At 43.1% G+C, this 25,318-nt stretch overlaps 1 protein-coding gene across 1 annotated transcript in view; it reads left to right on the top strand.

The window, feature by feature from the left end:
* TNXB (tenascin XB) overlaps positions 1–25,318 on the top strand; it is a 159,540-nt gene that overhangs the window by 43,283 nt on the left and 90,939 nt on the right. Inside the window, exons 7-8 of the mRNA XM_081939432.1 lie at positions 3,478–4,188; positions 23,811–24,140. Of these exons, the coding sequence (XP_081795558.1) occupies positions 3,478–4,188; positions 23,811–24,140 (1,041 nt within the window). The remainder of the gene's footprint in view (positions 1–3,477; positions 4,189–23,810; positions 24,141–25,318) is intronic.

Raw genomic sequence — 25,318 nt, forward strand, 5'->3', positions numbered from 1 at the left:
GAAAGGGTTTTAAAAAGGAAAGGAAAACTGGGCTGCTTCCTAGGGCACAGAATATTGAATTGTGCATGTTGGACTAATTGGATCTTTGTGTGGAGTGAGCAGCAACTCAGAAATACAACTCCAAATGGTAGCCATGTGTTGAGTTCTCCCCATCTGATGATCACGTGATGAGAAACAACCAATACCATGGCTAAAAAGACGGGTGAAGGCACAAGATAATGTAATACCATACAAATGTGTGGACTTCAATGCCTAGAATTCTTCACTCAGCCATATTGGCGAGAGAATTCTGGGAATTGAAGTCCACACATCTTAAAGTTGCCAAGGTTGAAAAACACTGTTTTTAAGTGATATTGGTTTGGAGCAGAATTTGAAGAATGTTTGTTCTCCAGAGTAAAATTTTTCTGTCCCAAATTTTTCTGTAACAGCATCCTTGATCCATGATTCTCCAGGGTAACCTAGAATCTTTGGCCTTCAGTTTCACAGCTTCCCACAAAGATATTTATATTTTACTACTGCTGATAACCCGGAGTTGCCCAGGTATTTATTTATAGGGGGAAAATGTCTAGGCCAAACATAATTTGTAATGTTGGATTTTCCCCCTTACCAGAGGGAGCCCCCTTGTGAAGTACTGTAAAGCTGTTACCATGGCAACTCCACCGCACTGTACAGTAGAAGCCATTTTACGACAGTATAGTAGAAGTCATTGTAAGGCACAACAAGCTGTATCGTAACAGAACATGCACCCCGAGGGTGTTAGGGGTGTCTTACTCCCACAGTATTTGTTTCCAGAGAGTAAGTCATCTGTGTACCAAGTTTGGTTGAAATTGCTCAAGGCGTTCCTGAGTTATGCTGGAACATACTCACATACACACACATACACACACACACTCACACACACACACACACACACACAGAGCGATAGATAGATAGATGATAGATAGATGATAGATAGATAGATAGATAGATAGATAGATAGATAGATAGATAGATGATAGATAGATAGATAGATAGATAGATAGATAGATAGATAGATAGATAGATAGATAGATAGATAGATAGATAGATAGATAGTTAGTTCTGTGAACAAATTAGCAGCCAGGTTGTTCAGCATCCTCAGAAAAACATTCTTCCATTGTTTTGTCAATAATGGCTCATTTAAGCTTTATTTGCAGGGTGTGATGAAATGACCAGAAATAAGTGTGAAAGGATGAGTGAAAAGTGTTTCTGCATTCATTCGCTACGGAAGCCTTTCCTCACAGTTACATTACCTTTTTACTACTCTTTTTTTTCAAGTCTTCATTTTTTTCCGTTCCTTCAACAGTTATAATTGCAATGCCTTTTCGTTATTTGAACGTCCTCTAATGTAATCCGCAGGTCTCTGAAAACCAGACCACGGGAGTTTCCTGGATGCAACGTGTAAAAAGACTGACACTAACTCCATCTGTTTTTATTGCAGCCTTGGGGAAATTCAGGATCGGCAGCATGGATAAGTCTCCAAGTCTAACATTGCAGTGGCATGTGCCAGCTCCAATCTAAACAGTGCATTCAGAAAGTATTCAGAGCCACTTCGCTTTTGTCAATGTTGCTATGCTGCAGCCTGATTCTAGAGGTGGCTCAGTAGCTAACATGCTGACCTTGTCAATCAGAAAGGTCAGCAGTTCAGCAGTTTGAATCCCTAGTGCCACATAACGGAGTGAACTCCTGTTACTTATCCCAGCTCCTGCCAACCTATCAGTTCGAAAGCATGTAAAAATGCAAGTAGAAAAATAGGAACCACCTTTGGTGGGAAGGTAACAGTGTTCCGTGCGCCTTCAGCGTTTAGTCATGCCGGCCACATGACCACGGAGACGTCTTCGGACAACGCTGGCTCTTTGGCTTTGAAATGGAGATGAGCACCGCCCCCTAGAGTCAGGATAGCACATATGTGCGAGGGGAACCTTTACCTTCACCTTTAGCCAAATTCTACAGTTGTTGAACTTCATTTCCCCCCCTCCTCTTTGATCGACATTCAGTACCCCGCCATGACAAAGTGAAAACAGCATTTTAAAAATGTGTGTAAGTTTATTAAAAAGAAGAAAAAAAATTGAAATGCCTTTCCAAATCATGTCCAATCAATTTAATTTACCACAGGTGGATTCCTTTCAAGGTGTAGAAACATGCCAGCTATGATCAAGAAAAATGGGAGGCATTTGAGTTTCACATATGACAGGGGTGTCCAAACTTGGGAACTTTAAGACTTGTGGACTTCAACTCCCAGAATTCCCCAGCCAGCCATGCTGGCTGGGGAATTCTGGGAGTTGAAGTCCACAAGTCTTAAAGTTCTCAAGTTTGGACACCCCTGACATATGATATGATATTTCACATATGATATGATATTTCAGGTTTTTTTCCTTTTACTAAATTCACAGACATTTCTAAAATTCTGTTTTCACTTTGTCGTGATGGGGTACTGAATGTAGATTAATAAGGGGGAAAAAATGAATTCCAGCAAGTGTAGAATCGGACTGCAGCACCACAGAACTGACAATTGCGAAGGGGGTCTGAATACTTTCTGAATGCACTGTACAGTGGTGGGGAAATTAAAAAGCTAGGTTAAATAGGGCTCCATACAGGTAGTCCTCGACTTACAACCACAGTTGAGCCCAAAGTTTCTTACTGCGAAATGAGACAGTTGTTAAGTGAATTTTGCCCCATTTTGCAGCCTTTCTTGCCACTGTTGTTAAGTGAATCACAGCAGTTGTTAAGTTGTTAAGTGAATCTAGCGTCCCCATTGATTTTGCTTGTCGGAAGGTCACCCCAAAATGATCACATGACCCCAGGTCACTGCAACTGTCATAAATATGAGTCAGTTGCCAAGTGTCTGCATTTGAATCACATGACCATGGGGATGTTGCAACAGTCATAAGTGTGAAAAATTGTCCTTTCTTCAGTGCGATGGTAGATTACTGATTGTCGCTAAACAAACTGTTGTAAGTCTAGGGCAGGGGTCAGCAAACTGCGGCTCTGGAGCTGCATGTGGCTCTTTCCTCCCTCTGCTGCGGCTCAGTCACCGGTCGGCGCCACAATTTGAGAGGAGCTTCCGGTGGGGGCGGGGGGGGTGAGGGGGGAGAAGCACAGTGCGCCAGGAAAAGACTCTATGGCAAGGGGAGGGTTTTCCAGTTGTCTCCACAATTAATAGGGCTTTCTACCCTAGACAGGTAGAGGAAAAAGTACGCCGCGCTAGGAGGAGACTCTATGGTGGGGGAACTGAACTTCCGGTCAGCTCCGGAATTGAACAGGGTTTTTTCGGTTAGGACCTTTGTGGCTCCCGTTGTTTTCTTTTCTGTGGGTCCAATTGGCTCTTTGAGTGTTTAAGTTTGCTGACCCCTGGTCTAGGGCTACCTGTATTTCTAGCCAGTAGCCATACATCTCACCTCCGTGACTTATTCCCTCTGAGTACTTTGCCATAACCTCCTGCATTTTTGATCCCACCAGCACCAGCTCCAATTCAACCAAGTCGCAACTACTTGACACCACCCCCCTCTTCCCATAAAAAGCCAGACACTCCCTCTTCTGAGTCTGAAAGGAAGAAACCAGGCACTAAACCACATCCGGGTCGCCGCCCCACCAACACCACTTTACTGACTAAGGAGCACTTCCTGAAAAGAATGACCCAGAATATCTCATCCAAACTGTCCCCATACAACGGGACCCTCCTTGAGCGGCTCGAGAGCTACCTCCGGGCCACCAATTTCCCTCTCCGAGGCAACCAGACGATCCAGAGCGTGGCCAGGGACATCTACCTCTACCTCAAACGGATGAAGCCCATCGAATTTCAAGAGAAGGTTGAAGAACGTCTTGTCCAAGAAACCAGCAACTTGTCTCTGAAAAGGGAACTCCCAATAACGGAAGCAGAGAGTGTCTACTCAGATGGATACCTCCGTCCGGACCATGCCAAGCCAACGGTGGTGACCAGCTCCCCAGACCACATTGAGGTGTCTTTGGACAGCGTGAGGGGCATCTCTGACCATGTGGTCATCCGCTACCGAAACATGGTGACTGGAGAAAGAAAGGAGTTAATGGTCCCTGGAGATGCTTCCACAGCGACCATCACCGGATTGTCACCTGGGACAACCTACTTGATGGAAATTCATGGTGTCATGAAGGGACATTCCTCTAAGTCATACTCCTTTATAACTGCCACAGGTACCAGGGTTGGTAGGGCAGCCTTCCACCATGGCAGTTTTCTCTCTCTTTTTGCCTATAATAGTCGCATCACACGCCTTGTTTGTGTTGTTACAAAGTCGAGCTTCTGCAGCACCCACACATGGCCAAATATGTAATCACACTTTGCTTTCACGTCCTCCCCCAAAGTTGCTTGGATAGTAGGCTGCTGGCTATTTTCCTCCCTTAAAAGAAAGTCCTTCTTCTCTGCCATATTGCTTTCACGCAGACGTCGCAACCTCCACCAGCTAATTTCTTCTCCAAGCCAAAATGTGCCTTTACTTGCGGCTCCAAAGTTTGTTTAATGTGTTTTGATTTTGCTACACGCCACTTCCTATAGCCAAAGTGCTTCCCGTCCATCTTTTATATGTTGTCCAGAGTTCCTCTGATGTCTACTTGCAAACTATGGGATGTTTTACCACACAATCACACAAGGAAGGATTTTATTACCACTGTGGATGATAACACGTGTAAAGAGCTTAGAGAGCACAGAGAAGTGACTGAAATATACTGAATTATTTCTTAATAATTTAAAACCTGACTTTCTTCTGAAGAAATCCCCATTTTTATCCTTACAGTCATTCTGAGGAAGAATAATTTCTTCAATATCACCCCACAGCAGCCTGTATATAAATGGATACACGTTTATGTCCAATATTCTCCTGATTTACTGAAAGGTTTTACACAATTTGGTAAAACATTTCTCAATATGTTGGCTCAAATAGATACACATGTAAGGCAGAGTTTGTCAAAACTGAAGAGATCAAAATCAGACCATCAAAACATTTACGTGTGGGTGTTGAAATCAGGCTGAAAATTATCTTTGGGTAGAACATTGTCCTCTCTTATGTGTTATTTGAATTTTTAACATGCCACTCGCTTTCTTTTCAGCCACAATCAGGTGCTGACAGTTGTTCAAGAGAAGTCTTTTTTGTGTTTAATCACTTTCATTTTCCAGGCTTCAGGTTCTTGCCTTAATGTTGCATTTCTGTGGCTGAAAACTTTCTTTTCAGCTTCCGTTCCAGCAATGTTGGCTTTCAGTGTCGAGCCAGTTTATGTCGTTGCTCTGCTATTATTGCCGCTGCTGCTGTTGCCACCACCTTCACACCTCCAAACCACAACCTCCAAGTGTCTGTCTTGCCGTTTAGCCGGGATTTCTAGGTTTTTATTTTCCGAAATGAAGGGAACCTATTCTGAAGACTTTACTTGTTCTTCTGGCAATAGTGGGAAGATCAGCTCTGATACATGTCTGGCTAGCATATCTCTCTGTTGAAATGAACCTTAGGCCTGATTCCCACAATATTGTCGGGCAGCTTCTACCTCCCACTGTGAAAACAGCCCTTCATGTAGCTGGTTGAGCAAACTATCAGTGTGAGCCATAAAATGGAGGAAAGGCAGTCCATGAGTTACTACCACAACAGAGTCTGCCTATCACGGTTGTAATTTGTGGCAGTTGTGAAGAGGGTCAGTCATGTGGAAAACCAGATTCTACTACCATTTGTGCAGTGGTCGTTAAGTGAACATTGGGCACAGTTTTGCCAAAATTGGAAGTAAAATGTCACGTTTGGGCAAAACCAACATAAACTAGGGTCATGTGACTGCAGGGTGCTGCAAATAGCCGTAAATGAGACCTGGTTGCCAAGCAACCGAGGCTCTGTCATGTGGCTGAGGGGGTGACCGTTGGAACTTTGAATCCAGGTTTTAAGTACCCCCAAGGCAGTGGTGGGTTTCAAAAATTTTTAGAACTTCTTCTGTAGGTGTGGCCTGCTTTGTGGGAGTGGCTTGACGGCGATGTGACTGGGTGGGAGTGGCTTGCCAGCCATGCAACTGGGTGGGAGTGGCTTGCCAGCCATGTGACTAGGTGGGAGTGACTTGGCAGCCATGTGACTGGGTGGGCGTGGCCAACTTGTAAAATGTGATGAAACTCACTTAACAACGCTCCTGCTTAGCAACCAAAATGTTGGCTCAGAAACTCTGGCATTTGAAGTATGCAAGTCTTAAAGCTGTCAAATTACAAGACTCTTGCACCCCTAACCCTTTAGCAAAAAAAAAACCCAGGGGTGTTCAAACTTGAAAGCTTTAAGACTTGTGGACTTCAACTCCCAGAATCCTCCTCTCGCTCTCCATCTTGATGATGTGCAGACAGAGGGGGGAGAGAGCTGGAACCGGTTCTAAACGGCACTGTAGATTTGTGGAACCTCTTCTATAGAAGAGCTTAGAACTGGCAGGAACCCACCCCTGTCCCAAGGTGGGTCCGCTGGATCTTCAAAGGGTTACTTGGAGACCAGTCATAAGTCGAGCACTAACTGTACAGGTAGTCCTTGATTTACGACCAATTGAGCCTAAAATTTCTATTGCTAAGCAGGAAAGTTGTTAAGTTTTGCCCCATTTTACGAACTTTCTTGCCACAGTTGTTAAGTGAACCACAGGAGTTGTTAAGTCAGTGACACAGTTGTTAATTGAATCTGACTCCTCCGTTGACTTTGGTTGTCAGAAGGTCACAAAAGGGGATCACATGACCCTGGGATACTATAATCTTCATAAATACATGCCAGTTCCAAGCATTTGAATATTTTTTATATAATTTATTTAATTTTTTGAATAAAAACAAGCAAAATCATCCTCCATTACAAATTGTAGAAAGTGTGCCAATTGGTTACAAAGAGTTTTCGTGCATCCCTTCCACAGTCATCACCTCTGATTCATATCAAATTATATATTTTACATCACATATATTTATATATATTGCTATCATCATACCTCATCCTTCATATGACTATAGTTGTTTTAACGTCCCTTTATAACAAACATTCCAAAATTTAAAACAAAACCACATAGTGGCATTCCCTTATCTATTTTCAATATCATCCAGCCACATTATACCTTTATAATACATTCAAAATAAAAATTAATTATGTTTAATAACAAAATCTTTAGACTTCTTTTCTTAATCATTGTTTACAATTTATATCCAATTTCCCTTTTATCCTATCAATACAAATTATTACATTATTATCATTATCAGTCATTTATTTAACGATAGTTTGACTAAGTTTAACTTACTTTTTCCCTTTTTTTCACCATTTAAATTTTTTATCAAATTTCTTCTTATCAAATCAATACATATATATATATATATATATATATATATATATATATATATATATATATATATATATATATATACATTGTTATCATTATCAATTATTTACCTAACTTTATCATTAACACTACATTTTTAACATAATGCTCTAATTTTAACTAACTTTAACTAGTGTTTTGTTATTAGTTTTTATATCTCAACCTGTGTCTTTCCAGTAATAGTGTAATCCCATTTCTTTTGCCATTTGTGGACTTGGTCTTGTCGTTATTTCCTTAATCTACTTTGTTTGGACTTCTCTTCGCAACTTGTTGCTTATTACATATCTTGTAAAATCTCAAAATCCTCCATCAGCTTCCTTAATCAGCATTTGAATTTTTGATCATGTGAATGGTTGTGTGAAAAATCGTCATAAGTCACTTTTTAGTGCTGTTGCGATTTCGAACTAAATGAATGGTTGTAAGTTAAGGACTGCTGGTACCTGTATTTGCTTGCTCACAGCAGGTTATGTGAATGCAGCAATTATGGTTTTTAAAGCCAAGTTAAGCATGTTGTCTAGATAGGATATTTGCATCAATTCCTCACACTCAAAATTATAATAATATGGAATGGAATGGAATGGAATGGAATGGAATGGAATGGAATGGAATGGAATAGAATAGAATAGAATAGAATAGAATAGAATAGAATAGAATAGAATAAACAGAATTGGAAGGGATCTTGCAGGTCATCTAGTCCAACCCCCTGCCCAAGCAGGAGACCCTACACTATTTCTGAACAATTTTCCCTTCTTTAAATCTAAGGTAAACAAAGTATACTTATGTAAAAGGTGGATTAAGAATGATAGAGCGGGATGATCTATGCAGATACTCCCACCTTCGGAAAATAGCTAGTTTCTATAATGGAGGAAATGGGCTTGTCTAGATGTCAAAAAGTTTGTGTATTTAGAATTGGGCGTTATGTGATTCAGGAAGCACTGCCCTTGCTCTGAATTGAAGTTCTTTATCCTTAGATAAAGTTTCCATGTCAGAAAAAAAAATTGGCACCAAAACCAATGCTCCTTAAGCTAAGCAAAAAAAGAAGGATAAAAACTTGAAAGCTAAATAACAGAATTCCTTTTCTACCTTCAAAATAATTCATGCATTAATTTAAACAGTTTATCTTTTTAAATTAATTTCACTGTCCCACATATTCCCTATAATTGGTTCTGCTGAATGCAAATATTTTAGAGAATGCATAATTATTGATTTTGGCATCTTATTTACTGTCATAATGACTCATTACTTTGGCACAATGATGTCTTATGCAGCTTAGTTCCTTAGCATGACTATTTATATGGAATACTTGAAACAGAACCGGTCTCTGCCCAAAATAATACACATGTAGTTATGTGGAATTCTACCACAACTATGAAATTATGAAATTAAGCTTGTTTTGAGATAGAACATTTGAAGCTTTCCGTTAATGAGCAACTCAGCTTCGGAAATCCAGATGTCAACATTTTTGTGAATTTTTCTTTCATTTAACATAGGATTGGGAACATTATTCATCAAATTTAGAGAGATGAAACATCTCACTCACAGAGTGACTCTGGGTTACAGTTCTAGAAATTTCCCGTTTCTGGTTCCCATGTAATAATCTGTCACATTTCAAAAGCTCAAAAATTCAAACTGCAATGAAAAAGCACACAGAGAGGTACAAGAAGCCCTTGAGTTACGACCATTCCTTTCGTGACCGTTGGAAGTTGTTCAGTGTTGGAAGCACTGAAAAAAGTGACTCGTGACCATTTTTCACACTTAACATTGCAGCCTCCCCCTGGTCATGTGATCAGAATTTGGGTGCTAGGCAACTCGCATGTATTTATGACGGTTGTAGTGTCCCGGGGTCATGTGATCATTTTTTATGATCCCCTGACAAGCAAAGTCAATGGGAAAGCCAAATTCACTTAACAACCAGATTACTATACAATAATACAATAATACAATAATACAATAATAATACAATAATACAATAATAATACAATAATACAATAATACAATAATACAATAATACAATAATACAATAATACAATAATACAATAATACAATAATACAATAATACAATAATACAATAATACAATAATACAATAATACAATAATACAATAATACAATAATACAATAATACAATAATACAATAATACAATAATACAATAATACAATAATACAATAATACAATAATACAATAATACAATAATACAATAATACAATAATACAATAGTAGAGTTGGAAGGGACCTTGGAGGTCTTCTAGTCCAACCCCCTGCCTAGGCAGGAAACCCTATACCATTTCAGGCAAATGGCTATCCAACATCTTCTTAAAGACTTCCAGTGAGAAATTAACTTGAGAAATGCAGTGATTCATTTAACAACTGTGGTTAAAAAAGGTCATAAAATGAGGCACAACTCCACTCACCTGACTAGCCAAGTTAAGCATGTTGTCCAGATATGACACTTGCATCAATTCCTCACACTTAAAATTATAATAATATAGGATGGAATGGGATCGAATAGAATAGAGTGAATACTTAGAAAAAGTTCTAAATTCTGACTAAGGTGCTTTCTGTAAAATCCACGAAGTAGAGAAATATGCTTGCCAGACTAACTAAGGGAGGAAGTTGATGAAACTTTTAAAAAAAAAGAATTTCTGGTTCCCTCACCTCAAATCTCTTTTCCTTCAGCTCCGAGTTCACCAACAAATGACAAGATCCAAACCATCGCCCCACCCACCTCAACCCCTGAAGCTCCACTGAAGAACCTTCAATTGACCGAAATCTCTCCAAACCAGTTCCGTGTGACATGGTCGGCCCCGCCCAATTTCTTCCATAGGTTTACCCTCTACTACAGGGATCCCAAATCTGGGGCGCCTCCCCAAAAAATCAGCATTCCAGGGACAGAGAGAAGTGTTGACTTAGTGGATTTGCACCCTGGGACGGAGTATGAAATGGAGTTGCACGGAGAGAGACCTGGCGGAAGCTACAGCGCCCCCTTCTCAACAAAAATAATTACAGGTACCCTCACTATATTCCTTGAATTCGCCAAGTTCTAACTGGCATCTTGATTTTTGTTCTATTCCAGGTGTCCTTTTTCCAGCAAAGAAGAAGTCCCTGCGGGGAGAGGGGGTGGTTTATAAATTTAATAAACTCAATAATAATAAACTCAAGATGATAGAGCAGTGATGGAAAACCTTTTTCGGGTGCCAAAAGCACACTCACGTGCCCACCCCCATAATTTAATGCCCCTCTGCACTGTGCCACTTGCGCATGCACACATGACCACCCCCGATGCCCCGCGCATGTGTGGACGGCTTTTTTGGAGCCTGGGGAGGGAAGCCTCCGGAGAGTGAAAAACAGTCGAAAATCAAGGCCAAAAATCAGCTGGTCAGCATGCGCTGGAGCTGACAGGGCAACGTCTCGCCTGCCCTCTGAAATGGCTCCGGGTGGCACCTGTGGCACATGTGCCATAGGTTTGCCATCACAGACCTCTAAGGTCCCTTCCAACTCTGTTAATCTGCAAGATTCATACACGCAGTCCTATTTTCTCCCATCATCTGTGCTTTCCTCTTCTTCCAAGAAATTCCTAAGCATCATTTTCTCTTTCCCTTTTTTTTAAAATCAGAAGCAGAACCGGAAGAGCCCAGGCCAGGAGATTTCTCTCTTGTAGAAGTCAGAGACACCTCAGTTCACCTTTCTTGGGGTGCCCCCACTGGGCCTTTTGACTCCTTTGTGATCCAATATAAAGATGCCGAGGGGAAGCCCAAGCTGCTTAAAATGGACAAGAACTCTCGAGAAGCCACGATTTCCAACTTGGTCCCTTCCCGAAAATACAAATTCAACCTTTATGTTCTCCTGGGCCGTAAGCCCTTCGGGCCCGTGTCCTTGGAAGTCGTCCCAGGTAAGCAATGGCTTCTGAGCACAGTAGTTGTCATGAATTGGAAATGAGATTCTGCTGTTCTGACCTAGGCTTCCCAAGAACAGGAAGCAAATTCCTTCCCGACAAAACCCCCTTTTATTAATTTGCTGTGAATTTTGCTCATTCACAGCGGGCAAAGTCTTTCAAAGGAGGATTTACGGTCACAGACTTTATCTGGCTTGGAGAGCTGACAGGCCGATATCTGCAAAACTTGGCAAGGAGTCTCGGAGAGTCACGAACCAATTAAGGGAACTAATTTTCTCCTGCAAACTCTCCTCTCCTTTCACTCCTCTTTTTTTTTAAAGAAAATTTTATTGGTTTTTAAACATTTATGGGAAAAGGTAAGGGGATACATAGAAAATTTTGGCAGCCCCCACACCAGTGATAGAAATCCATCCAAATCTCACAGTTTTTACAATCTTAAAAACAAAAGATAAAAGATAAGCAGAAAACAGAGTCTTATTCTATATTGTCAACTATGTGTTCAATCATTTTTCTTTTGTCACTTTCTAGAATATCAACAATTACTATTATTTCAAATACTTTTCGATATTGCTTCTTCCTCCCTGTCCCCCGAGGAAGCCACAGCCCCACCTTGTGTCTTCTACCTTGCTATCCTTTTCACTACCTTCACTGTGTTCGTCCTCTAGAAGGGAGAAATGTTTTTTAATGAAGGCTTCCACCTCTTGCACTGTATTAATTCTAATTCTATTTCCCTCCCAGAAGATCAACATTCCCTCTGGCAATAACCATCTAAACCAAATTCCTTTATTGCATAATTTCTTTGATAAGGAGGAATACTTCCTCCTTCTCTTATCTTTTTCGGAATCTGCTTAAGAATGGTAATTTCTTCATCTTTATATTTCAATGGTCTCTCTCTTTGGGCCCCAAGCACCTCAACCCTTATGGTCCTCCTGAGGAATTTAACATGCACCTTCCTTGGAACATTATGACTTCTAGAATATGTTGAATTAATCCTATAAACCAGATCCATGTCCCACCACAACTGTTTTTTATCTTTCTTGATATATTCTGCTAAAATTGTACTCATAATATCCTTAAGGTCTTCAGTTTCTGTCTCTGGTAGGTTCTGGAATCTGAGAAAAAAGGACATTCTTTCAAATTCTATTTTTGCCAAAGGTTTTCCAGATCTATATTTCCCTTCCGGATTGCTTTAACCTCTTCACCCAGCCCAGCCGCTCCCTCCTCCAACACCACAATTCTCTGTTTATTTTCTGCAATATGATGTTTAACGTCTCTGAGTTCCTCTTTAAGCACTGTCACTTATTTTTTCAACTCATTTTGTCCCCTCATGATTTCTTGAAACATTTGGGAGACAGATAGTTCTTTTGGGCCCTCTCCAGTCCCTTCTTGTTGTAACAATGAAGTAATTTTCGTTAGCTGCATATTTGGACTGGAGGTGGCAGATGCGGGAGCCGAAAATGACTTGCCCGTTGGTGGTTTCTTAGGCCCCATTTGCCTAATATTCAGAGATGTGTATAAGTCTTTTCAAAGAAGATGGCGTCCGAGGATTGCGCAGCTGAGCCGATCCCGAGAAGCAAGCAAATCCAAACGCGAAGAGTTAACTCTCCTTCACAGTTCCAAGGCAACGAGGCAAACCAGAAAGAAGAAAATCAGATAGTCAAAGTCCAGGAAGACCACGTAACAGCGGGGGTCCCGGTCTCCCTCAGGGAGAGTAATGAAACAGTTCCAAAGGAGTTTTTTTTTGAAGGTAGTTTCAAAAGGCAGACTTCATTTGTAAATGCAAAAACAAAGAAGGGCGGACGCCATCGTGGCTCCTCTTTTCACAGGGAGAAGAACCAGAGATCTCTATAAAGCTTTTCAAAGGAAAACAGCTCAGCAATCATCTCTAGCAATTGTGATAACGATCTTTCTCACTTAGTTCAAGTGACGAGTCAGCCTTTGTTCTCTCTCCATTCTAATATAGCGGGAGATAGTACATATGCCGCTTAATCCGAGGGGGGTAGAGAAAGGAAACACCCCCCTCTAATCTCCATTCAAGTAAATTGAACACAAACTTACAGAAGTCTGCTGCTTTTCCTTTAATGGGGATCGAAGAGATCAGGATAAATCCCCCACCACCAGGATCCAGCCACACTTCTCCAGATAAATTTTTTCCTCCAGAGCCATTCGGCGAAAGGGCGGACACCCCAAAGCTGTCCCGCGCCCCCCTCCGCTCCCTGGTTCCTAGGTGAAGCTGAAAAGCACCCCCTCCAGCTGATGCCGACTCCGGGGGCCTTCAGCAAGCTGCCCTTCGGCAGGGGACCCCTCCAAGGCCCCCTGTGCTCCTTATGGAGACAACTGGGGAGACGGGCGACGGACAACACGTCCGTCGCCAGCAGGAACCGGAAGTCAACCTCCTCCTTTCACTCCTCTTTTATTTCCTCTGGGAGGGCCATTCATCGTCCATGGTGGCCTTACTCCAAAGTTGACCCCTTTTCCTTAGCTCAGGGGTGTCCAAACTTTTTGCAAGGAGGGCCAGATTTGGTGTGGTGAAAATGTGTGGGGCCGATCATTCAGTCTGACATTCTTTGAACCCTTAACATTAAATGCGAATTAACTACCATATTTTTCGGAGTATAAGACGCACCAAGATTTTGAAGAGGCAAATTTTAAAAAAAATTTTTGCACTCTCCCAAAAATGGCCCATTTTTCACGAAAATGGGCCTTTTTTTTAAAAGGGCATGAATAGCCTTTAACAGGGTTCTAGAGTGCTCCTGGGGGCTAGGGGGGGGCAAAGTTGAGCAAAAAATTATCCATTTTTTGCTCATTTATGCCCTCCACAGTTCCCAGGAGCACTCTGAAAACCTCCTAAAGGCTATGCGCAGCCATTTTGGTGAAGGGGGCAGTTTTGGGAGGCAAAAAATGCTGTATTCAGTGTATAAGATGCACCCAGATTTTTAGCCTCTTTTTTGAGGGGAAAAAGATGAATCTTTATACTTCAAAAAATATGGTATTTTATGAAAGACTAAACAAATAACTCCAGTGGGGAGAAGAGGCTGCGGGCCGCTTGAAATTTTAAAAAGGGCCACATTTGGCCCCCAGGCCGCACTTTGGACATGCCTGCCTTAGCTGTTCCCTTCATCTGGCAACTCTGCATGCGCACACTGGGAACAGGCTCCAGCTTTTGTCTGCCTCACTGATGTCTGACTCTGAAGGCAGCTGATAACTGGCATATGGTTCTGGCCCCGTCTCTGCCTCCGACACAGAGCCCAAATCAGAGCCTTCCCCAGACTCCAGGACTGGCCCATGTTCCTCCCCAACCTCCTGTAAAATCCATGAAGTAGAGAAATATGCTTGCCAGACTAACTAAGGGAGGAAGTTGATGAAACTTTAAAAAAAAAAGAATTTCTGGTTCCCTCACCTCAAATCTCTTTTCCTTCAGCTCCGAGTTCACCAACAAATGACAAGATCCAAACCATCGCCCCACCCACCTCAACCCCTGAAGCTCCACTGAAGAACCTTCAAGTGACCGAAATCTCTCCAAACCAGTTCCGTGTGACATGGTCAGCCCCGCCCAATTTCTTCCATAGGTTTTCCCTCTACTATAGGGATCCCAAATCTGGGGCGCCTCCCCAAAAAATCAGCATTCCAGGGACAGAGAGAAGTGTTGACTTAATGGATTTGCACCCTGGGACGGAGTATGAAATGGAGTTGCACGGAGAGAGACCTGGCGGAAGCTACAGCGCCCCCTTCTCAACAAAAATAATTACAGGTACCCTCACTATATTTCTTGAGTTTGGCAAGTTCTAACCGGCATCTTGATTTTTGTTCTATTCCAGGTATCCTTTTTCCAGCAAAGAAGATGATAGAATGTACACATATTTCTGATGTGATGGAGGACATTGGCTGACCCACTGACCAGTGTGTTTCATCTCTGTCCTGATGCACTCTGTGTCATTGCTCATGATTCTGACTCCCACTTTGAACATAAAAGAGTGATGGTGAACTGTCCGAATCTGCTGCCAGCTCTGCTGGCCGCTGCCGGGCCACAACAGGTGCACAAAGCCAAATCAACCAGTGCAGTGTCAATCAATCAGTCAGTCAGTCAGTCAGTCAGTCAGTCAGTCAGAATAGAACTGGAAGGGACCTTGGAAGTCTTCTAGTCCAACCTAGTTCTAGTTCAAGCAGGAGACCCATTTCAGATAGGTGGCTGTGCAGTCTTTTCTTAAAAACCCTCAGGGTTTTTAAGTGTCTCTCAACCTTCGCAATTTAAAGATGTGTGGATTTCAATTCCCAACGTTCAGATACAATACAATACAATAGTAGAGTTGGAAGGGACCTTGGAGGTCTTCTAGTCCAACCCCCTGCCTGGGCAGGAAACCCTATACCGTTTCAGACAGATGGCTATCCAACATCTTCTTAAAGACTTCCAGTGTTGGGGCATTCACAACTTCTGGGGGCAAGCTGTTCCACTGATTAATTGCTCTAACTGTCAGGAAGTTTCTCCTCAGTTCTAAGTTGCTTCTCTTCTTGTTTAGTTTCCACCCATTGCTTCTTGTTCTACCCTCAGATGCCTTGGAGAATAGTTTGACTCCCTCTTCTTTGTGGCAACCCCTGAGATATTGGAACACTGCTATCATGTCTCCCCTAGTCCTTCTTTCTCTTAAGCTAGACATACCTAGTTCCTGCAACCGTTCTTCATATGTTTTAGTCTCCAGTCCCCTAATCATCTTTGTTGCTCTTCTCTGCACTCTTTCTAGAGTCTCCACATCTTTTTTACATCGTGGCGACCAGAACTGAATGCAGTATTCCAAGTGTGGCCTTACCAAGGCATTATAAAGTGGTATTAACACTTCACGTGATCTTGATTCTATCCCTCTGTTGATGCAGCCAAGAACTGTGTCGGCTTTTTTGGCAGCTGCTACACACTGCTGGCTCATATTTAAATGGTTGTCCACTAGAACTCCAAGATCCCTTTCACAGTTACTACAATTGAGCAAGGTACCACCTATACAGTACCAGTGCATTCCGTTTTTGTTGCCTAAATGTAGAACCTTACTCTTTTCACCATTGAATTTCATTTTATTAGATAGTGCCCAATGTTCAAGTTTGTCAAGATCGTTCTGTATCTTAAGCCTGTCTTCTGGAGTGTTGGCTATTCCTGCCAGCTTGGTGTCATCTGCAAATTTGATGAGTTCCCCATTTATTCCCTCATCCAAATCATTGATGAAGATGTTGAAGAGTACTGGGCCTAAAACAGAGCCTTGGGGTACTCCACTGCATACCTCCCTCCATGTAGATGCAGTTCCATTGAGGACTACACGTTGAGTGCGGTTGGTCAGCCAGTTACGAATCCATCTGTTGGTGATGCTGTCTAACCCACATTCTTCTACTTTATTTAGTAGTAGGTTATGGTCTACCTTATCAAAAACCTTACTGAAGGTAAGGGTAGTCCTTTCTTATCGACTGCCTTGTTTAGCAACTGTTCAAAATAGCTGTTGTGTCCAAACCATGGCAACCGCAAGGTGTCAATCATCACCGGCGGTTGACAGGATTGGCTGAATCGTGCCGGCGTCGTCAGCAGGAGCTGGCATCCTTCTAATTGATTGCCGGTTTGACAGCTGCATATAAATAACGGTCAAACTGGAGTTCGTTGTCTTTGTTCTCATAGCTAGTTGTTGTTAACTAATAAAGTCGTTGTTCCTGAGAGATCGCCTCAGTGGATCTTATTTTAACTGAATACTTAATAATAGCAATAGTCTTTTTTTACAAACAAAAAAAAATAGCTTTGCAATCAGTTTTGAGAGTTGAAGTTCACCGACCTTAAAATCGCCAAGATTGAGAAACACTGAAATGTTGTAACTGAAAGGGGTTTCCAAAGAAATCAGTTGCTCTAATTGCAGGATTCAGACCGTGGATAATATTGCTGAAGTAGTCCAAAGAAGACACCTTCGTACAAGACAAATAGCCATCATGCTTCAGAACATCATTAAGCAGGTGTGGGATTCAGCCAGTTCGGATTGGTTCGGGCAAACCGGTAGCTCCAACAATCAGGCCTTTTTTCTGATCTAACGGCATTGTCTTTCTTTCAGCATTGCTCACTTATTTATTTATTTGTTGCTAGCGATTTGCAAAATGTATACTTCCTCCCTCTCCAAGTATTCTGGAAATTTTGCACCTGTTGTTATTATTATGAGAGTCAGGCAGCTCACGTTTAATAAATTGTGGCTATTGTTGTTATGAAAGCAACATATTCTATTAAGGTAATATTCCTTGATTTCCTTTCCTTGTTTGTTTGTTTTGTCACAGGATCCGATAGCACAGGAAAAGCTCCTCCTATTTTTAAAGACATTTCTGCTACTGTCACCAGCAATTCTGCCCACTTGTCCTGGACAGTCTCCTCTGGGAACTTTGATTCCTTTTTAATCCAATATAAGGATGCTGAGGGAAGACTCCAAGAGCTGTTCACTGAGGGAGATTCCCATGAAATCACTATCCCCAATCTGGCTCCTTCCCACAGATATACAATAGATCTCTATGGCATCTCCAGCCAGGGACGACTGGGTCCTGCCTCTATAACTTTCATCACAGGTGAGTGGAATGGTTAAAGGGAGCCACAGAATTTCCCGGCAAGATGTGTGACTTTCCTTCCCTACCCAGTTGCATTCTCCCAAAGATAATGCTTGATTTCAGCTCTCTCAGAACCAGCCTCCGTGTGATAGTAAGGGTCTGTTTGCAACTTGATCAAAATAGGAAAGAATCAACCCGGCGGATTGAGTTGGTGACGAATGGCAAAAGGGAAACGTTGTGAGAGATGCATCTGAAAAAGAAGAAATGTTTCCAAGAGGTGGATGCAAAAATGGATGTTTATGTGGAGGAAAAAGACAGACTGGGGAAATGCCCATTCTAAAAGTCTGCACTATGATGTGTGCATTAAAATATGCTTTTTCGTGACGTTCTTTGTTCACGGGAGTTATGCAATTTAAGAAAAATTGCCATTGAGAATGAATATCGATTTTTATCATTTGTTATGCATTTATAGGGACACGGTGGCTCAGTGGCTAATTGGATGACACTGTGTCTATCAAGGCCCCTAATGAATTAGACTTGTGGTAGGTTGAAGGTGGCTTTTGGCCAGATTAATGGAGAATCCATGATCCCTCACGGTCGACATGGTAATGTCTAAGTCCCTTAGGGCACTATTAACAGAAGATGACTGTAATAAGAAGTCATCTAAATACCACCAGAGTCGTACAGGTACTTGCCTCAGGTATGCTGCCAATGCCACCATCTTCGGTGGGAAGCTAACAGCGTTCCATGCGCCTTCGGCTTTTAGTCATGCTGGCCACCTGACCATGGAGATGTCTTTGGACAGCGCTGGCTCTTCAGCTTTGAAATGGAGATGAGTACCACCCCGTAGAGTCGGGAACAGTTAGCACATATGTGCAAGGGGAACCTTTACCTTATCTATTTATATTTATTTATTCGATTTCTATAGCCACACATCTCAATCAATGACTCTGGGCAGCGTAGAATTCCAAAAATATAAAACAATATCAAAGCATCCAAAATAAATATACACAGCAGCTGAGATACTTGGCTAGTTAATAATAAAATCAGGAAACAAGGCCCTTAACATATTTAGAGCCCTCAGCTTGGGAATACAGCCAGCCAAATATAACCCATCAAAGAAACAGCTCACCAATGAAATTTATACAGATCCGCACATAGCTAGGACTGCAAACTTAAAAACATAACCGTTGTCTTGAGAGATGGACAGGAGCTAAAGGGCTGAAAGACGGTGGCTATCTTTTATTTCCACAGGATCACAGGAGGATGTGTCCGTCCACAAAACTGTCCTCAGGGATCTGGCTGTATCAGAGGTGACCAGCAACTCTGCCCATCTTACATGGAGAGTCCCTTCAGGCAGATTTGATTCTTTTTCGCTCCAGTATCAAGACTCAGAAGGCAACGATCAAGAGTTGCATGTGGACGGAAATTCCCGTGAAGTCATTATTCCCAATTTGGTTCCCTCCCAAAAATACAGATTCAACCTCTACGGCATTTTGGGGACACAGCGCCTTGGACCTCTCTTTGCAGATGCTGTGACAGGTTAGCAATACCATGAGCCTGGCAGCTATCTTTCTTTCAATCATTAAAAGCTCCTCTTCCTTCTCTTTTAATACATTAAAAAAATAGGAAAGTATTTCCTAATGTTTTCTTGTCATCTAGCAGCACATATTTACTTTGTACACAAGAGAAAACAGTGAAAGTTAACTATTAGTAGAACCAGTGGTGGGATTTTTTTTACTACCGGTTCTGTGGGCGTGGCTTGGTGGGAGTGGTGTGGCTTGGTGGGAGTGGCTTGGTGGGCATGGCAGGGGAAGGATACTTGTCAAATCTCCATTCCCACCTGACTCCAGGGGAAGTTTACTGCAAAATTCCCATTCCCTCCCAATCAGCTGGGACTCGGGAAGGGGTGGGTTCCTGCTGGCATTACTGCCAGTTTGACGCGCAAAAAGAGTTGCAAATGGGCTCCGCACGAGTGCGTATTTGAAACGGAAAAGGTCTGTGCATGTGCAAAACATTAGAAAAGGGAAAAAAATACATTTCTGCAGTGAAAATTGTTCTGCGCATGCACAGAACCGAAATTCAAGATTGTAGGAGAACCAGTTCGGGAGCGTGGCAGGTCTGGGTCACTGCCAATTCCAGCGACCCAGGCCGCCAAGTTACTACTGGACTTGGGGGTGGGTGGGTTGGTGGAACAGAGAATAGATGGGGCGGAGCAGTGGTGGGTTGCAGGCAGTACGCCCCTGTACGGGCGTACCGGTGCCTGCCTGGCCCACCCACCCGCCCGTCGTCCTTACCTGTATTTGAACGTTTTGGTGCTTCCGCACATGTGCATGACCCGTACAGCACCTGCGCAACGCTCCGCGAGCAGTTGGAGTGTTGCGGAGGCTCGCGGATGCGTCACTGGAGGGTAGGACACATGCGCTCACTGCACCTGTCCATGAGGACACCGGGCCCCATTGCACCGTACTGGGAGCCGGAACCCACCACTGGGGCGGGGCCAGTCAGAGGTGGTATTTACTGGTTCTCCAAACTACCCAGAATTTCCGCTACCGGTTCTCCAGAACTGGTCAGGACCTGCTGAATAGAACTATTATAAACATGCAAAGCGTACAGATTTATTTCCTGTAATTTTTTGGCGGGGGGGGGGGGAGATTTTTTGGGAAAGCAACTTACAAGGGAAAGCAGTCCTAGTGAGAAATGGTACTGACAACAACTCTTTTTTTTATTCCCTGTCCCTTATAGCTGCAGTTCAGGAACGAGGAAAGGGGAAACCAGATGAGACCATAGTCATTAAGCCCAGCCTGGGGGAGCTCTCAGTACTGGATGTCACAAGCGATTCTGTCCGACTCCGTTGGACTGTCCCCACTGGGAGCTTTGACTCCTTCTTGATCCAGTACAAGGGCGCAGATGGACAACCCCAAGCGTTACCTGTGGAGGGAGACTCCCGTGAAGTCACTGTGACCAATCTGGCTCCGTCTCGCAGATACAAGTTCAACCTATATGGAGTCTCCGGGCGCAAACGTTCCACCCCTCTCTCCACTGTTGCCACCACAGGTCAGCTTCAAGGATTGTGATATTTTCAAATACTTTAACTTCATAATAACTTTCTTGGTTTCCTTAAGAAGCAGCAATTCTACTGAACCTTGCAGCTTATGGATTGCATATCCAACATCAAGGCTATTATGACTAATAAAGGAGAATATTTGTAGCTCAGGGTTGAAATGAGGGGTCCTTGAGGCTCTCATGATTGTTTTCTTGCAGAGGTTTCATTACCCTAACTAGGTTAACATCATCAGTGCTAGTAAGGAGTTCTGTTTGTTGTCGGTTTATGTTGTGGTGTCTTGCCTGTCTCTGTGAGTGGGGGCAGTCTTAGTTGATTGTTGGTCCGAAGTTAACCTTGGAGTTAAGCAATGCTAATCTGAGTGCTGATCTAAGTACTGGTGGCGAGGTGCTGGAGTCCTTTTCTTTTTTGGACTGGTTAATTTTCTCCTCTGCATAATCTATAGATGTTGTTAATGTCTATGTGTCTATTGATGGTGATTTGTCAGGCTTTTAGAAGTTCCCTGGCATTTTTGAAGTTGGCCTGGTCTAGAATGGTCACGGTTTCCCAGTTGAAACGACGGTTAAATCTGCCTATTTGTTGTGAACCTTTTATAACTCTTATAACTAAGTCCTTTTTTTAATTTCTCTCCTTTAGCCCACGTTAGAGTCTCAGTGGAGCCAATTCCTGTCCAACCTAGCCTAGGAGATTTCTCAGTCCTTGATGTCACAAGTGATTCTGTCCATCTCCATTGGACTGTCCCCACTGGGGCCTTTGACTCCTTCCTGATCCAGTACAAGGACGCAGATGGACAACCCCAAGCGTTACCTGTGGAGGGAGACTCCCGTGAAGTCACAGTGACCAACCTGGCTCCTTCTCGTAGATACAAGTTCAACCTCTATGGAGTCTCGGGGCGCAAACGTTCCACCCCCCTCTCCACTGATGCCACCACAGGTCAGCTTGAAGGATTGTGAGATTTTCATATATTGTACCTTCAGATCAGCATGATTGGTTTCCTTATTACGCAGTGTTGTTGCTGCAGTAGTTGCCTAACACTTCAATATCTTGTTTCATACTACCTCTTGCAAGTTGGAGCTTTGGTTAATAGTGTGCTGGGTTTTTCTTGTTTTGCCCGGGCCCTTTGGAATATTTCTTCCCATTTTTCAACTGCTCTTTATCCATCTGGTGGACACAAAACTAATTCAAGTATTAGGGAGAAATATACAGTATATCAGGTATTTTTTTGAAGCAGGTCAAGAAAGAATACTGCTGACAGGATGGTAGCCAGATCTGAATAATTCTCATTTTTTAAAGTCTTGATAGAGTCCAAGACTGGGGATGAAGCCAGTTGCAATTCTGAACATAAAGGAGACAAGTGTCATATTATCAACCTCTTGATATTATCTCAAAAGTAACAATAATTGAACAACATCAAATTATACAGAAATATTTCTCAAACACAGAACTTAGAAGTATTTTTTACTAACACAAAGATTATTATAACCTTTTCCCCCCTATTTCTCTCTTTTTAAGCCCCAATTCCAAATATTGAGATTGCAGTTCCTTTCCAATCCAGCCTGGGGACTTCTCAGTCCTTGATGCCACAAGTGATTTGGTCCATCTCTATTGAACCATCCACACTGGGAGCTTTGACTCCTTTGTCGTCCAGTACAAAGATGCAAATGGCCAATCCCAAGCCCTGCCTGTAGAGGGAGACCCCAAGGAAATCATTGTAACCAACCTGGCTCCTTCTCACAAGTTCAACCTCTATGGAGTCTCTAGACAAAAAAGGCTCTAACCCCACCCTTGCCTCTACTTATGCCACCCCAAGTCAGCTTCGGGAGTCATTGTATTTTTCAGCCCTTGTAACTTCATACACGGTGGCTCAATGGCTAAGATGCTGAAAGTATCGATCAGAAAGCTCGGCTGTTCGGCGGTTTGAATCCCTAGCGCCGCGTAATGGAGTGAGCTCCCGTCGCAGACGCCATCTTGGCCCCTCTTTTCACAGGGAGAAGAAACAGAGATCTCTATAAAGCTTTTCAAAGGAAAACAGCTCAGCAATCATCTCTAGCAATTGTGATAACAATCTTTCTCACTTAGTTAGTTCAAGTGACGAGTCAGCCTTTGTTCTCTCTCCATTCGAATATAGAGGGAGATAGTACATATGCCGCTTAATCCGAGGTGGGGAGAGAAAGGAAACACCCCCCTCTAATCTCCATTCAAGTAAGTTGAACACAAACTTACAGAAGTCTGCTGGTTTTCCTTTAATGGGGATCGAAGAGATCAGGATGAATCCCCCACCACCAGGATCCAGCCGCACTTCTCCAGATAAACTTCTTCCTCCGGAGCCATTCGGCGAAAGGGCAGACAGCCCAAAGCTGTCCCGCCTGCCACCTCTGCTCCCCGGCTCCTAGGCAAAGCTGAAAAGCACCCCCACCGGCTGCTGCCAATTCCGGGGGGCTTCAGCAAGCCACCCTTTGGCAGGGGAACCAAGGCCCCCTGTGCTCCTTACGGAGCCAACCGGGGAGAAGAGCGGCAGACAACACGTCCGTCGCCAGCAGGAACCGGAAGTCAACCTCCTCCTTTCACTCCTCTTTTATTTCCTATGGGAGGGCCATTCATCGTCCATGGTGGCCTTACTCCGAAGTTGACCCCTTTTCCTTAGCTGTTCCCTTCATCTGGCAACTCTGCATGCGCACACTGGGAACAGGCTCCAGCTGTTTGTCTGCCTCACTGATGTCTGACTCTGAAGGCAGCTGATAACTGGCATATGGCTCTGGCCCCTCTCTGCCTCCGACACAGAGCCCACATCAGAGCCTTCCCCAGACTCCAGGACTGGCCCACGTTCCTCCCCAACCTCCTGTAAAATCCATGAAGTAGAGAAATATGCTTGCCAGACTAACTAAGGGAGGAAGTTGATGAAACTTTTTTTAAAAAAAAGAATTTCTGGTTCCCTCACCTCAAATCTCTTTTCCTTCAGCTCCGAGTTCACCAACAAATGACAAGATCCAAACCATCTCCCCACCCACTTCAACTCCCGAAGCTCCACTGAAGAACCTTCAAGTGACCGAAATCTCTCCAAACCAGTTCCGTGTGACATGGTCAGCCCCGCCCAATTTCTTCCATAGGTTTTCCCTCTACTATAGGGATCCCAAATCTGGGGCGCCTCCCCAAAAAATCAGCATTCCAGGGACAGAGAGAAGTGTCGACTTAATGGATTTGCACCCTGGGACGGAGTATGAAATGGAGTTGCACGGGGAGAGACCTGGCGGAAGCTCCAGCGCTCCCTTCTCAACAAAAATAATTACAGGTACCTTCACTATATTCCTTGAATTCGTCAAGTTCTAACCGGTTTCTTGATTTTTGTTCTATTCCAGGTATCCTTTTTCCAGCAAAGAAGATGATAGAATGTACATATATTTCTGATGTGATGAAGGACATTGGCTGACCCACTGACCATTGTGTTTCATCTCTGTCCTGATGCACTGTGTGTCATTGCTCATGATTCTGACTCCCACTTAGAACATAGAACAGTGTTGGTTAACTGCCCGAATCTGCTGCTGGCTCTGCTGGCCGCTGCCGGGCCACAACAGGTACACAAAGCCAAATCAACCAGTGCAGTGTCAATCAGTCAGTCAGTCAGTCAGTCAGTCAATCAGAATAGAGCTGGAAAGGACCTTGGAAGTCTTCTAGTCCAACCTAGTTCTAGTTCAAGCAGGAGACCCATTTCAGATAGGTGGCTGTGCAGTCTTTTCTTAAAAACCCTCAGTGTTTTTAAGTGTCTCTCAATCTTTGCAACTTTAAGATGTGTGGATTTCAATTTCCAACGTTCAGATATGGGTAGTCCTTTCTTATCGACTGCCTTGTTTAGCAACTGTTCAAAATAGCTGTTGTGTCCGAACCATGGCAACTGCAAGGTGTCAATCATCACCGGCGGTTGACAGGATTGGCTGAATCGTGCCGGTGTCGTCAGCAGGAGCTGGCATCCTTCTAATTGGTTGCCGGTTTGACAGCTGCATATAAATAGCGGTCAAACCGGAGTTCGTTGTCTTTGTTCTCATAGCTAGTTGTTGTTAACTAATAAAGTCGTTGTTCCTGAGAGATCGCCTCAGTGGATCTTATTTAAGCTGAATACTTAATAATAGCAATAGTCTTTTTTTACAAAAAAAAAAAAAGCTTTGCAATCAGTTTTGAGAGTTGAAGTTCACCGACCTTAAAATCGCCAAGATTGAGAAACACTGAAATGTTGTAACTGAAAGGGGTTTCCAAAGAAATCAGTTGCTCTGATTGCAGGATTCAGACCGTGGATAATATTGCTGAAGTAGTCCAAAGAAGACACCTTCGTACAAGACAAATAGCCATCATGCTTCAGAACATCATTAAGCAGGTGTGGGATTCAGCCAGTTCGGATTGGTTCGGGCAAACCGGTAGCTCCAACAATCAGGCCTTTTTTCTGATCTAACGGCATTGTCTTTCTTTCAGCATTGC

This window comes from Natrix helvetica (genome assembly GCF_964273705.1).
Source record: "Natrix helvetica genome assembly, chromosome: 1".
NCBI lineage: Eukaryota > Metazoa > Chordata > Lepidosauria > Squamata > Natricidae > Natrix > Natrix helvetica.